This window comes from Phodopus roborovskii, unplaced genomic scaffold (genome assembly GCF_943737965.1).
Source record: "Phodopus roborovskii unplaced genomic scaffold, PHOROB, whole genome shotgun sequence".
NCBI lineage: Eukaryota > Metazoa > Chordata > Mammalia > Rodentia > Cricetidae > Phodopus > Phodopus roborovskii.
This window is the reverse complement of record NW_026125648.1, coordinates 2077-15188: the sequence shown is the minus strand read 5'-3', so window position 1 is coordinate 15188 and position 13112 is coordinate 2077. Positions and strand designations below refer to the sequence as shown.

At 39.6% G+C, this 13112-nt stretch overlaps 1 protein-coding gene across 2 annotated transcripts in view; it reads right to left on the bottom strand.

The window, feature by feature from the left end:
* Dcx (doublecortin) overlaps positions 1-9937 on the bottom strand; it is a 68990-nt gene extending 59053 nt beyond the window's left edge. For both annotated transcript variants that reach the window (XM_051177961.1, XM_051177962.1), the window contains exons 1-2: positions 9804-9937; positions 7684-8069 (exon numbers count right to left, since the gene is read on the bottom strand). In XM_051177961.1, the coding sequence (XP_051033918.1) occupies positions 7684-8047 (364 nt within the window). In that variant the 5' untranslated portion in view covers positions 8048-8069; positions 9804-9937. The remainder of the gene's footprint in view (positions 1-7683; positions 8070-9803) is intronic.
* Between the last annotated feature and the right edge of the window lie 3175 nt (positions 9938-13112).

Here is a 13112-nt window from a genome sequence, read left to right as displayed (position 1 = left end):
AGTCCCACAGTATATATGCAGATGCAAATCAAGCTACTATATGCTCACACTGCAATAAGGCTTTTAGTGAAATGTTGAGAAAATAACCAACCTTATGTCCAGTTCCTAAACTTGACTTACTCAAATTCAAAAGTAATCAGCTAATCATTTTTTCAGTAGAATGACATTGCTAAAGAACCTTGTAAATCTAAGGGTTATTAAACCAGCTAGCACCTCTATGTAAGATTTAATAAGTGGAATTCCCACAATCGACATTATGCTACTGGGCTGTAAATATCTTTCACCTTCTATGGCGTTCATTAACTCCCATGTAGCACTGGAGCATGTCTAACTTGTTTCTATGTCCTGATGGCCCTGTGTTAGTTTTGCACTCATAGTCTCATCCTTTTGCTGATGCTAATTTATCTTTATTTCAAATTGAAGTAAACCAAACTACCTTATATACCAGACATTCAGTACAAACTTGATCAAAAGCAAAGCAAAACGATCCTTTGCACAGACTATTGGGCTAAATGGCAGAATTGTTGAAATGTAAAGGGTATGTTTGTGTGTATGTGTATGTGTTTGTACATGAGTTTAATGTCTAAATGTATGTATAAGTGTGTTATCTACTGCTTATCCTTCTCCAAATGAAGAAAGTATCTAAATGAACTACACACAGAGAGAGAGACAGAGAGAGCATTTTTAGTGTCTGTAAGTCTGGCTCTTCCTTAGAAAATATGTTTTTCTATTTCCACTACTCCTTTGCATCTTTCTCCATCTTTCTAAATATTGCCCATTACATCTGTGTATTTGATGCCATCTCCATCAGTTGCTTTGGGTTGCTACAGTAATGAGTGGGAGAGTGCATTATGCAGCCTGACTAAACTGAAAAAGGTCTAGTATGAGTTTTACATTCACCGTAGGCTGGTGGAAATGACTAATGCAATGGAAGAAATGCAGTGGCCAGAGGCAAGAGGAGGGCATTAGACACATGGAACTAGAAACTAAAAAAAAAAAATTAGGAAAGAGTTAGGCTTAGCCTGAAGGAGAAGTATATTGACAAAAAAAAAAAAAAGCTGAAATTGCTGAGTAAAGCACATTAGCCTTGAGGTATACAGAAGTTCATCCAGAGGTTGAACTGTAGAAACAGTGATTTTTATCAGGCTTTAAGTTATCAGTAATAAAATTAATATGTAGACAAATATATAATCCTTAGCCAGTACAAAAAAAAAAAGATTAAACACAATTAAAGTCAGATGGCTCTTCTACTTCCTTTGGTCTCAATAGGAAAACTACACAAAGACATTCAGAAATACCAGGCTGACAGTTTGTCCCCTTTGCAAATAGTGATTGCACCAAATCCTTTAAGTCATGAGAATTAATAAATTTCTCAGTTAGTTCAAAGATTCAGTTCAAAGATTCAGTGGCAATCTCTAGGGTACTTTGAGGGCATGATGCTTAATCTCACTTATGGTCTGTTACAGTAGGGAAACCAAGACATGGATTACAGGCCATCATAGGTACTGGCCCTACTTGGTACACAGGTGTTTAGTCAGGATAGGAATTGAAATTGCAAGCTAAAAGACTCTGATTTTCTTAGCCTCGTGACATGCAAATCCAGCGCAACCCCAGTGTTCAGAGGCTGGGACCTATAAAGTGTGACACAAGGATAAAGGCCATTCATTTCTTTTGTATACTCATATCCAACATCCGTCCCACCACATACACTAGAAATGGCCTCTTGCCTCTCTGCTTCATCATATCCGTGGGCATCTTCCAGGGGATCACTGCCTTTGAGTCAGATATTTTCCATTACTTGCCATACACTTTCAAACTCTGTCAGACAACTGGTGGAGTGGAAACATCCAGGGCTTTATATTTATGATTTCACTCATCCACAGGCTCTTCTGAAGAGTCAGCTGTGTCGCCCTATTAAACCTCTAAGCCTCTGAACTACAAGAATGATTAACTACCCCCAGATGAAAATGAATATGATGGCAAATAATTAGAGTATCATATGGCACCCGAGAACTTTCCACAGGGCTCAGCCCTCAGCCAAATCTATGTTGAGCACCTTCTGAGGGTACATTTTAATCACTCCACTACTTTTGGCCTGAATACATAGCAGTGGAAAAAGAACAGCTGGTATGATGTCAGTCAGATTGCGATCCCTAACACTTTCTAGCTGGATGACCTTTGGCAAATTACCTGACTTCCTTGGCAGCAGTCTCTTGTCTGCGAGGTGGGGGGTGCTAATAATAAGCCCTACCTTATAGGGTAGCTGTGGGGCACAAGTCCAGTGAAAGATGACAAATGCTGAGACAAGAGACTGATGCATAGTAAGCACTTTGTAAACTCTCCTCATTATCATTAAGCCCCTCGTCTAAAGGGCAGATAACAAGGAGGAAAATGGAAAGAGGAAAAGGAAGAAGTATGAGCTGAGAGAAGGGGGTGTAGGGTGAGGAGGGACCAAAGCTAAAGAAGAACAAAAATGCATCAGGGTCAGCTGTCTCTGACTTGAGCTGTGCTGACTGTGTGCTGTGAGTATTTCTGGAGTCCTGTGCCTCAAAGATAAGATTGCCTTCTATAGGCGGGACATGGAGGTACATTCCTGTAATCCCCAACCTCAGGAAACAGGAAAGTGAGGGTCTCTGTGAGCTGAAGGCAGTCTGCTTCACAGTGAGTTCCTGGCCAAAGAAGGCCTACCTAATGAGACCTTGTCAATTAACTAATTAATTAATTAATTATGTTCCTAGAAAAGAAGCCTCGTAGAGTTGTAAATTATCAATGCACGGGCTTTATAGCTCACACACAGCAAAACCATTGCTGCCTGCTGCAATTGCTGATGCCCACTTAGGGCCAGACATTTATGATGATTAAGAATAGTGATTTAGCCAGGCAAGGTCATACAAATCTATAATCCCAGCACTTTCAAGAGGTAGGAGGGGAAGTTGTTCAAGGTCACCCTCAGCTACATAGCAGGCTTGAACTACAGGAGACTGAAAGAAACAACAAAAGCACTAGTGCCTTATAGCAGAGCACGGTGGCCCCTGCTTGTAAATCTCAGCAGTATGGAGAAGGAAGACAGACCTTAATTCAAATCCTAACCAGGCACTTAGGAGCCATATGACCTCAGGCATGCCACTTAATCGCCATAAGTCTTGACTTCTTTGTCTACAAACTGAAGGCATTTCACTGCATGATAGCAGTCCCTTGTGGGCCTAAAGATGTATAAGAGGGAATTTCTTTTCTCTTTTCAATCTCAAACAGGCTTGACGAAAGAGTTATTGCAGTAATCAAATGCAAAAACACAGATGCCAATCCCCAAGGACCTTCTAGTCCTATTATTGGAAAGGCCTAGATGTGTTGCTTGGTTAAGGACAAGATTTCCTGGTTCTGATCTTGCAAAATTTTCCCAGGTCTATTTTTCAGAGCCTGGCATTTCCTACATGGTTACCTAGCACTTGGAGCTGGGTGAGGCATATTGCACCTTTCCGCAACTGAGTCTCCACCCTGCCACAGCCTCCAGTGGCTAGTTTCCACCCTCTGGGAACCTATGAAGAAAGCTGTTTCTCAGCCAAGCAAATTGGAATTCACCTGCATCAGGATGAAGGGTAAGGGAAGTGAAATGGTGGAAACACAGCTACAAAGACATAAAGGGGGCAGATGTGAGGTTCAAAATGATCCAATGAGTACGCTTCTTCACCTTTAGGAAGGCTCCATTTTCCAAGGAGTCATATGCATTTATAATCTCTTAATGCAAAAACACTTTTCCCTGTGCTTTCTATTCTTTCCTGGGGATTCCTAACTCAAGAAAGAAAATATTGAATGATACTTCATTGCATTATTACATCGAAATATTAAAAGATGGCTTCTTATATTATCATGCTAACACATCACTCCTGAGTATCCTAAAATCCCTGCTTTGGGTGATGCACTTGCTTTAGTATCAAGAGACTTAGTAAAAAGGCGGTTTCATCTCATTGGAACAAGTGCACTATGGTAAAGAAGCTGGGTCTCACAGTGTCACTATATAGCTCAAATTATCCCAGACACTTTGAAGTATTCCTCCAATGTTCTGCATAATTAATAGTGTTCAAACTTGTCTTAATACACAAAAACTGGGCTGGTCATAAGTATAAGCCTTAAATCAATGAGTGTATATAAACATGGACGTGAATAAAAGATTAGATATGATGGAAATAGACATTGATTCTCTAATGAGATATAAATAAAAGACAAACAAAAGGAAATACCACTGACAGATCTCCTTCATTGACCAGCTGGGGACACAGTTAATGAGGGCCACATCCTCTGTGGTTTTGCCAAGACCCTTGTTGTATGCAAGAAGCTGTGGAAAGGCTGACATGAAAAATGGGGTTTAGACTCAAAATGTTTCCCTTGATGCTTTCCACATCTAGCAGCAGACAGTTGACTAGAGTCACCAAACAAAAGGAGCAACAGAGGTGTCATAAGGTCAGAGCGATTCACATTTGATTTTTATTTTACCTAATTTTAGGCTAAACATTTAATATTCTGATCATTTTGGAAACATATATTGTGTTATCTACAAAACAAAAAAGGAACAGAAGTGAGGATTTGTACAGCTAGGAACTCTGTATCACAGTTGTTAATGGAAAGGACTCATCAAAATCACTTCATTTAACACTCCAAGTTTTAATGCTAAAAAGAATTTTTCAAGAAAGAGTGTCAACATGAATTCAGAGGCTCTAAACCTTGAGGTTCTGTCTCAGTTGATTTGCAATGTATTCCAGGACCACTGTAGCCCAGGCTGGCCTCAAACCCACTATCCTCCTGCCTCAGACTCTTAATACTTGGCTTGAAAGATGTGAACCACTGGACCAGACTAAAGCAATTATTTTTAAAGAGAAAACGTTAGTATCATTGATGATAGAGACAGTCCTGTAATCATGTAGCTAACCAGGTACAGATTAGGATGACACAGGCAGTAAGAGCTATCATTTATTGAATATCACTGCGTATTGAAGAAAAATAGAAAGCATCTCATAGTTCTTAATTGATTTTCAGAGCAACTGATTTCACTTCATACACCTAAACTGATTTCCGCAAGTTTCTACAGGCCAGATGCTAACAGATCGGAATTCGAAACAAATCTCATTCCCAGTATTTCACTTTCCATAGTAACCTGTTCTAAGATGGGAACCCGATATTCCTGATTCTTCACCTGGAATCCTTCCAAACATCCTCAGTTTAAATCTTAACTGGAAACAGTGTGCATTAATAATTTTTGCTCTTCCATTTACATTCTTCTAAAAGTAGACAAAATTAAGGGATTTCTAATCTTTTATCCTAGAAAAGAGACTCTGACAAAATGAGAACAAAGAAAGCCCTTTCATGTCTTCCTCACCCCAGTGCTTTTCCACTTAGCTATATGTTAGTTTGGAAAAATTGTCACATTACCAACACTCCCCCATAAATACCTCTGGTTTTCTCAACATATGACTGAAGAAGCATTGGCATCCACTGTTGCTTGGGCTTGTAAGAAGACAAGATGAGCCCCAAGACAGCGCCCCTTACCAGCAGGAATTAGCTTGGAAAGAACGACGCCCAAATTCCCAAATATTGTGTATAAATATTTGTTTTCATTTAATTGGACTTTGTTATATAAAATTAAAAATTAAATTAAATTAAATAAAAAAGAAGACAAGATGAGTAAATTTAATTGATCCCTATACATATTCTATACTAATTGGGAATACATCAGGAAATACCATTGCATCCAGAAGTGGTATATGGTTCCAATTTAGCAGGGACCAGGAGAACACAGGTGGGAATAAAGCTATAATCTGTTTTTAAAGTTCATACCGATCACCTATGCAGATTAAATTGAGATGGTTTATCATCACTTTTTCTCAATACACACACACACACACACACACACACACACACACACGGGTGGGGGCAAATTTGTATAATATGGAGGGAAACCTGTGCAAAACATTGATATTAAATATAACATTTTCACTCTTACTCAGAATACTATGTCTAGCTCAGATTCTGGCCTAGCATGTAGTATGGTCTTCAAATGTTCATAAGATAGTAGATATTAAGACAAACTGGGAAAATCGGTGTGCTTTATAACAGGTATTACAGCGAAATCCCTCAACTTGGACTGAAATATAGATTTCACAGCAACTGAAGACACACATCTTATTGATTACTCTGTTGGACAGCTCCCTCGACAGAGCATCCAAATTTGGAATAGACCCCAACTGGCCTCCTTTTATTTTCAGATATGCCCTAGAACAATTAACCCTTTGATGATCACGACAGTCTAGTATCAATGTTTGCCTACCCTCCCTGAGTATGATCTAAACATCCTCCTCCAAGTGGATTTTCAAGGTCAGCTATGTAGAAAACCCTTAGATTTGAGTCCTGAGAGTCAGATGGAACCATTATGTGGATATTGTCTCTTATAAGTTACTTACCCAAATCACTTTACATTACTACTTTGAAAACAACAGCTACATGAATAGGACCTTGCATAAGGGAAACCTTCATGTCCCTTTGTCTAAGAACATAGGAAAACTTAACACAATGAGGAAGAGCTGGGATACTCCTACTAAGTCACCATATGCACAACATATGCACAGTTTCTTTTTCCTTGTTGGATATTTATAATCTAGATTCCCTAGAGATCTGTTTGCACTGACTCACCTCTGCTCAGAGATTGGGAGCAATGGGGGAGGGATGGAGGGTCTGAATAATGTAGGAGAGATTGGAAGAACCTTTTCATTGTCTCTATTCCTTGAGGCTATCCTTTAAAGTAGCTATGAGTTAAATTGATCACAATAATTTATATGACAATATAAAATATTAACAATATGACACAAGATCAATTTTCTAAATATCTATAAAAAAGAAAATATGGTTGAACAAGTTTTGTGGAGAGGTGGGATTTTATCTCTATTATCACGGGGGTCCACAAGTTGTCAAGGTTTTCAGCAGCCAACTCAGAAATTTCAGTTGCAATCCCAAACTATAGAGAAGATCTGAAAGGATTTAGGTAGAGTGACTCATTCCTACTCTAATAGAAATGGCATTCATTAAAATACCAGACATACCTACAGCTTTCCTTCTGTATTTCTCCTAGTGATCTCAGCCTCTCAGACACACCCTGAAGTGAATTTTTTAGAAGCAACAGCTGAGCAGCCACCACTTACCTAAAAGTCTAATCCTCTGTGAACATATCCAGGAAGTCCTGCATTGGGGCGTGTATTTCTAATGAGCAGCAATCCCCAAACAATATCTCAGCAGTTCATAGGAAATATGGGCACAAATGTTTTATCTGTTAAACCAACCAAATATTCTTCCTTCCTCTAATGATTTCATGGCATGCTTTGATACTGCCACACAGTTAAATATGAACAAGATCTAAGTGAATGCCACAATTCATATTTTTCCTTTGTTTACTCAGGCAGACAAGCATATTTAGCATTAGCAACTCCATGTACATTTCAACCTCAATAGAGATGGAACCCCATGAAGAGTGACAGCTAATGGTCCTGTTGGTGACTTTGAAATCAGAAACCTGAACCATCAGTCAGCCTAGTGTTTTGGCAGACAAATAGCTTAGTTTCTTTCAAGGAAGACTAAAAGTGTAATCATAAACAAGAACATCCTTTTCCTCCAAGGGCTGCCACCCACTACTTAAATTACCTTCTTCCAATTCATCCATGCTTCCGATTTTCCTGGATCCATCGATGGTGTAAATATAGCGCACTCCCTGAGGCAGGTTGATGTTGTCCGACAAGGATCGAGTCAGGTCAGCCAGCAATGCGTCAAAACTACGGAAACGGTCAGAAGAAACAGCGTACACAATCCCCTTGAAGTATCGATCCCCATTGCGGTAGAAACGTACCTTCTTGGCCTTCTTCTCATTACTTAGTGCCTGCAAGGTTCTGGTTCTATAGAAGCTACAGTGGGCACTGTGAGTGGGACTTGGAAGGCCATTCATCCGTGTCCCTCTCATATTCCTAGATGCCTTGTCTCTTTCGTCAAAATGTCCAAAATCAAGTTCCATATTTTTATGGAACCACGGCAACCTGATTGTTAGAGAAAGGGGTGGGGATAAGGAGAGGCAAAGAATAAGGAAGGGTAAGAGAGAAAAAAAAAGGAATTCAAATATTAGCCAGATCCAGAGCTGCAATCTGCTGCCTGTGAAAAGAACTGGTTGAAAAAAGCCTGTGACCCATCTGCTGCTGGTCCCTGACCTACAGGAATATTGATCTTAATAGAGAAAAAGGAGGGGGCTGGGCAGTTGGAATGAATGCTGGGGAGGGGGACAGGAGCAAGAGATATAAAGGGTGGCACTTTTGGCACTGTTCCAAATTTGGGAGGAGGTGTTGAAATGGCTTAAAAACCCTGGAACTTACTGACAGTGACTCCTATCAAATTGTAACTTGGGGCAAAATACATTAAAACTGGCATCTGCTACTTCACACATGGCCACATGACTAACAGTTGTAAATAAATTCCTAGCCTGACAAAATTCCCCTTGAAGAGAAATAGGGAACTAGCCAAGGAAGGTTAGGAAGCAGGCTTTGCAGCGCAATACAATGACTAGGAAGAGGAATATTTTAATTTTATTCCAAATCCTTTTTTTCCTACTCTAATATGTGTATTCCCCTCCCCCAGAATAAACTAGGATTCTCTTTTAAAGGGACAGCCTCGAGGGAAAACCCAGTGTCTTTGTGCTATTCATCAAACGCTCTCCCATCAAGCTGGTGCTGCTATACAGCATTCATAAGAAATAAGCTGGGGTTTGAAAAGGGGGAGGAGGATGTCGAAAAACCAGTTATTTAACAAGCTATTAGCCCTGCTTTCTTCTTCTTGCTTCTATTTGGTCACAGAATCCCTTTTTGTCTTTTCAGGTGTTGCATCCCCTCCCCACCAATGCAGTGGCACCTTTTAATGGAATAATTTAATTGTGGAAAGATTAGCATATGGGACCTTTACAAGCAAGTGCACCTCTCATTGTTCTGGTTTTCTACCGACCGGAGGAACATTTTGCCCCTGCAGCAGGCAATTCGTTTCAAACTTGTCTATTGCCTAGGTACATTGATAGAGGCAAAAAAAAATGGTCATTTGTCATGCTTTGATCTCCCCACCCCCCACAGACACACACATGGCTGAACCCCTCCCCACTAGATAAAAAGCACCAAAACAATGGAAACATGCAACCAAATAATACAATCAAAGCCCGGAACGCTCACAAAGGTAATGTGTCATACAAGGAATCAAACTATTAGCATTCACCTCACAGATGGATGGAGAGAAGACTCACAAAGCAAGAGGGCTCAGCTGCTACATAACTGCCACATCAAGATTTACAAGGGACCAGGGAGACAGGAGGAAAAGGGGGACTGGTAGCTGGTGTATTTGCCAGACTCAGTTCCTTTTTCCAGTGTCACCATGACCTATGCTGAGCTCAGCATTGTCTCTGTCAGACAACCTGCAGTAGTAAGACCCCACCTCCTCAAGACAAGTATCAAGCATTTCCCCCAGGCGCGCTGTGCAAATAAAGCTTATGCTTTAGAATCAGAAGTGCTACTATTCTAAATTAGCATCATAGTGAAAACAAAGGAACAACAAACTCACTTTTCCAAAGGAAAAAAATCCCAGGTAATTCTTAGAGAACCAAAATCCTATAGAATAAGACAAAGAAAAGAAAAGAAGACAGAGACAGACACACACAGAAAGAGAGCTGTGTGCCTTGTGCTTTTCCCGTTTGACATCTGTTTCATTCTGCTTGAAAATCACTCGAAAGCCCCACTCACCGGTTTTCTGCTGGTTGGGTGGAGATGCTGAGAGAAAGAAAACCAATCTCTCTATGCCTTTGTTGTCTGAGCTCCAAGCAAGAAATTCCTGCCAGGGTGGATAGTTGCCTTCTAGGTCCTAGTGCCTTGTCCAGCTTTTCCCCTGTAACTCAAGCTTAGCGAGCACCCCCAACCTCCTATGATTAATTACATGCTTTTTTCTTCAATTCACAGCCTGCATTAACAGCTAGAAAGGTTTCATTTATAACCCACAGGAAATTGCAGGGTAGCAAAAAAAAAAAAAAAAAAAAAAAAAAAAAAGATTGCACAGGCAAGCTCAGAATGCTCTAATGAGCAATGTGCTAGCCCTTTCTTTTAGAAAATTGGCAAGGCTAAAACCTTGGCCTAATCTGCCTAATGGCTAGATGCAGCAAGCCAAACCAAGTTTCTTAGAAATCCCAGCTTTCTTTCTTTTACCTTCTTCAGAGAAAATAAAAACCTGTAAATGTTTTGACATTGAGCTAGTGTATACAACACTGATTCTATGGGAAACAAAGTAATCAGGGATAGCAAATGAGCAATATATGGAGAAATCTTTACAGAAATTATGAAAAGTGACATTCCTCCAAGTTTTCATTCAGTTGTCTTATTGAGATGGGTTCCATCTTTGTAGTCCTAGTTGACCTGGAACTCACCATGTATCCCAGGCTGACCTCTGACTTGCTGAAAATTTTCTTCCCCTGTTCTGCACTAGTATTTGTCAGTATTTGGGCCACAATGCCCAGCATCTCTCCAAAAACATTTTAGGCTGATGTAAAATATTGGTTAATGGTTCACCTTCCCACTCCTGGGAATATACCCAGGAGACAATAGCCTACCACAGAGACACTTACACATCTGTGTTTACTGCTCTTCTATTCATAAAAGTCAGAAAATGGAAACAGCCTAGATGTCCATTAACAGATGAGTAGATAACGAAACTACAAGGTATTTGTACAATTTTAACCATTCATAGGTAAAAATAGAAATTATGTGATTTTCAAATTGAGTGGAGTTGAAAATACTATACTGAGTGAGGTGTCCTAGGATGAGAGAGACACAAGCAATTGTTTTCGCTTGTGTAACTCCAGGCTTATAACGTCTTGGGGTGGAAGGGAATGAGTATAGATAGAGGCCATGAAACTACAAAGGAGCCTACAAGAAGGGAAATGATTTTTAAGACTGAGGTCTACTCCACAGAATGGAATTCATCTGGTTCTATAAAACTGGCCAAAAGTCGGTGTCTGTGGCAGTCATAAGCCCTATAAAGAAACCAATTACTGTTATTTTGCTTAGTGGACACATGTCAAACAACCTTCTAAGTGTTTATGTCTCCACCTAAAGATTAAAGATTAATTAAAGATATGGCTGCTGTCAGTCATGGTCAGAGCAATTTCTGTTTGCAGTTGTCAACAGCTAATGTGGAGATTCATAATTGGTCCATGTGCTGAGAACAAGTAACTTTTGAATGCTCAGCCCTAACTGTGACATTTCTACCACCCCTCCAGGGTTCAGGAAGCATCATTGAAGAGAGGGCTGTAAGAGCATAAGAGGTGGTAAGCTGAGGAGTTTCTCCCGGATATGGCACTTATGAACTCACAATAGCTATTGTTACTTGAAGAAGACCAGTACAAGATCAGGACCTCAGCATTCCATTATGGAAGGGGCAGGAACTTAGGAGGATCTACTTACTGTTCCCCGAGGAATTATGGGCAGTTAATGGCTGCTGGGAGAAAAGGACTCGGACCATGCTCATAGTAAGACACAAAGATATCCCATAGGATCCTTCCCCAAAGTCATCTATACATTTCAAGAAAAAGTCGACTAAGAATTTTTTCTAAAGCAGAGCATTGGTGGTGCATGTCTTTAATCCCAGCACTCAGGAGGCAGAGGCAAGAGGATCTCTGTGAGTTCGAGGCCAGACTGGTCTACAGAGCTAGTTCCAGGGCAGGCTCCAAATCAATCCAGAGAAACCCTGTCATGGAAGAAAAAAGAATTTTTTTGAAATACCAAAAAGATGTTAAAATTGTCATGATAGAATATAAGCTTTAAATATAGTGAAGATGACAGAGAGAGAATGATTATGAATAAAGATTTAATCTGCCAAGATTTGTTATAAAGCTGTGGAAATGAACATATCTTGCCATAGCATTGGCTTGGAAGACAGATCTTTGGGACAAAACAGAAATCAGCATCAATAGGATCTTAGTATTGGAAAGCATAATGGTGAGAGTATGAACTTTGAGCCAGACTACCTGGGTTCAAATTCTGTTTCTTCTAATGTTTAGGTGGTGATTTTGGGTGAGACTACGAAGAGGTGAGTCCTTTGGTGACGTGGTAAGGTATTGAGTATCTCCCTATCTCCCTCCTGAATGAGATTAATCCTTTTTTTTTCCACTTTTTGGAAATAGGATTTTATTCTGAGGCCCTGGCAGACCTGGAACTCACTATAATAGTGTAGGCTGGCCACAAAAAAAAATGTGATTATTCTGAATCACCACTCCTACCTGGAATTAATGTTTTTACAAAATCTATTGAAGAGAGCAACATAGGAAATTTTTTTAGCCTTCCACCAAGTCCATAGGTTCATTGATCTTGGGCTTCCTTCTCATTGGAACCATTGAATGAATTTCTATGATTTTTAGCTTACCCATTCTGCTGTAGTTTGTTATTGTAGTAGTGACAGACTAAGCAACTATCCAAGAAAAGCTCATACACAAGTTAAAGAAAACAGCTACAACTACATCCATTAAAGTATTCTTTAAAATGTTGAAGTAATTGAAACAACCCAAATATCTATTGTTAGTACACTAATCTGATGACCTTTTCAAATATGAGATTTCACAGACAATAAATAGACTACAGATGAGCTACACCAAAGTTGTAGAATGACAAAGTTTCTTCTCAGCATCCATTCAACTTCCTTTAAATTGAACCCTCAAATTGCAGACGTTTAAAAGATGAAAACTATTAAGAAACTTAGGTTCCTGGGATTGGTATGTAAAATAAGAGAAGATTCTTTTAAAATAGACTAAAAAATAATTTTTAAGCCCTATAATAAAGCAACCAGAAAAAAGAAAAGCAATAGGTTCCTCCCATTATGCACATTTGCATGAGATGTAGAATGGGGAAGAAAAATTGATGCTATTCTCCTTCCTAATGATCTGATTATTCACCCTAGCAAAGAAAGTCATAGATGGCCAGGACATTGCTACAACAGCCTTACAATGTCCAATTAGCAACTTTCTGAGAATCAAAGGGCATGGTTATAACAGCAGTAGAGGTCTGATC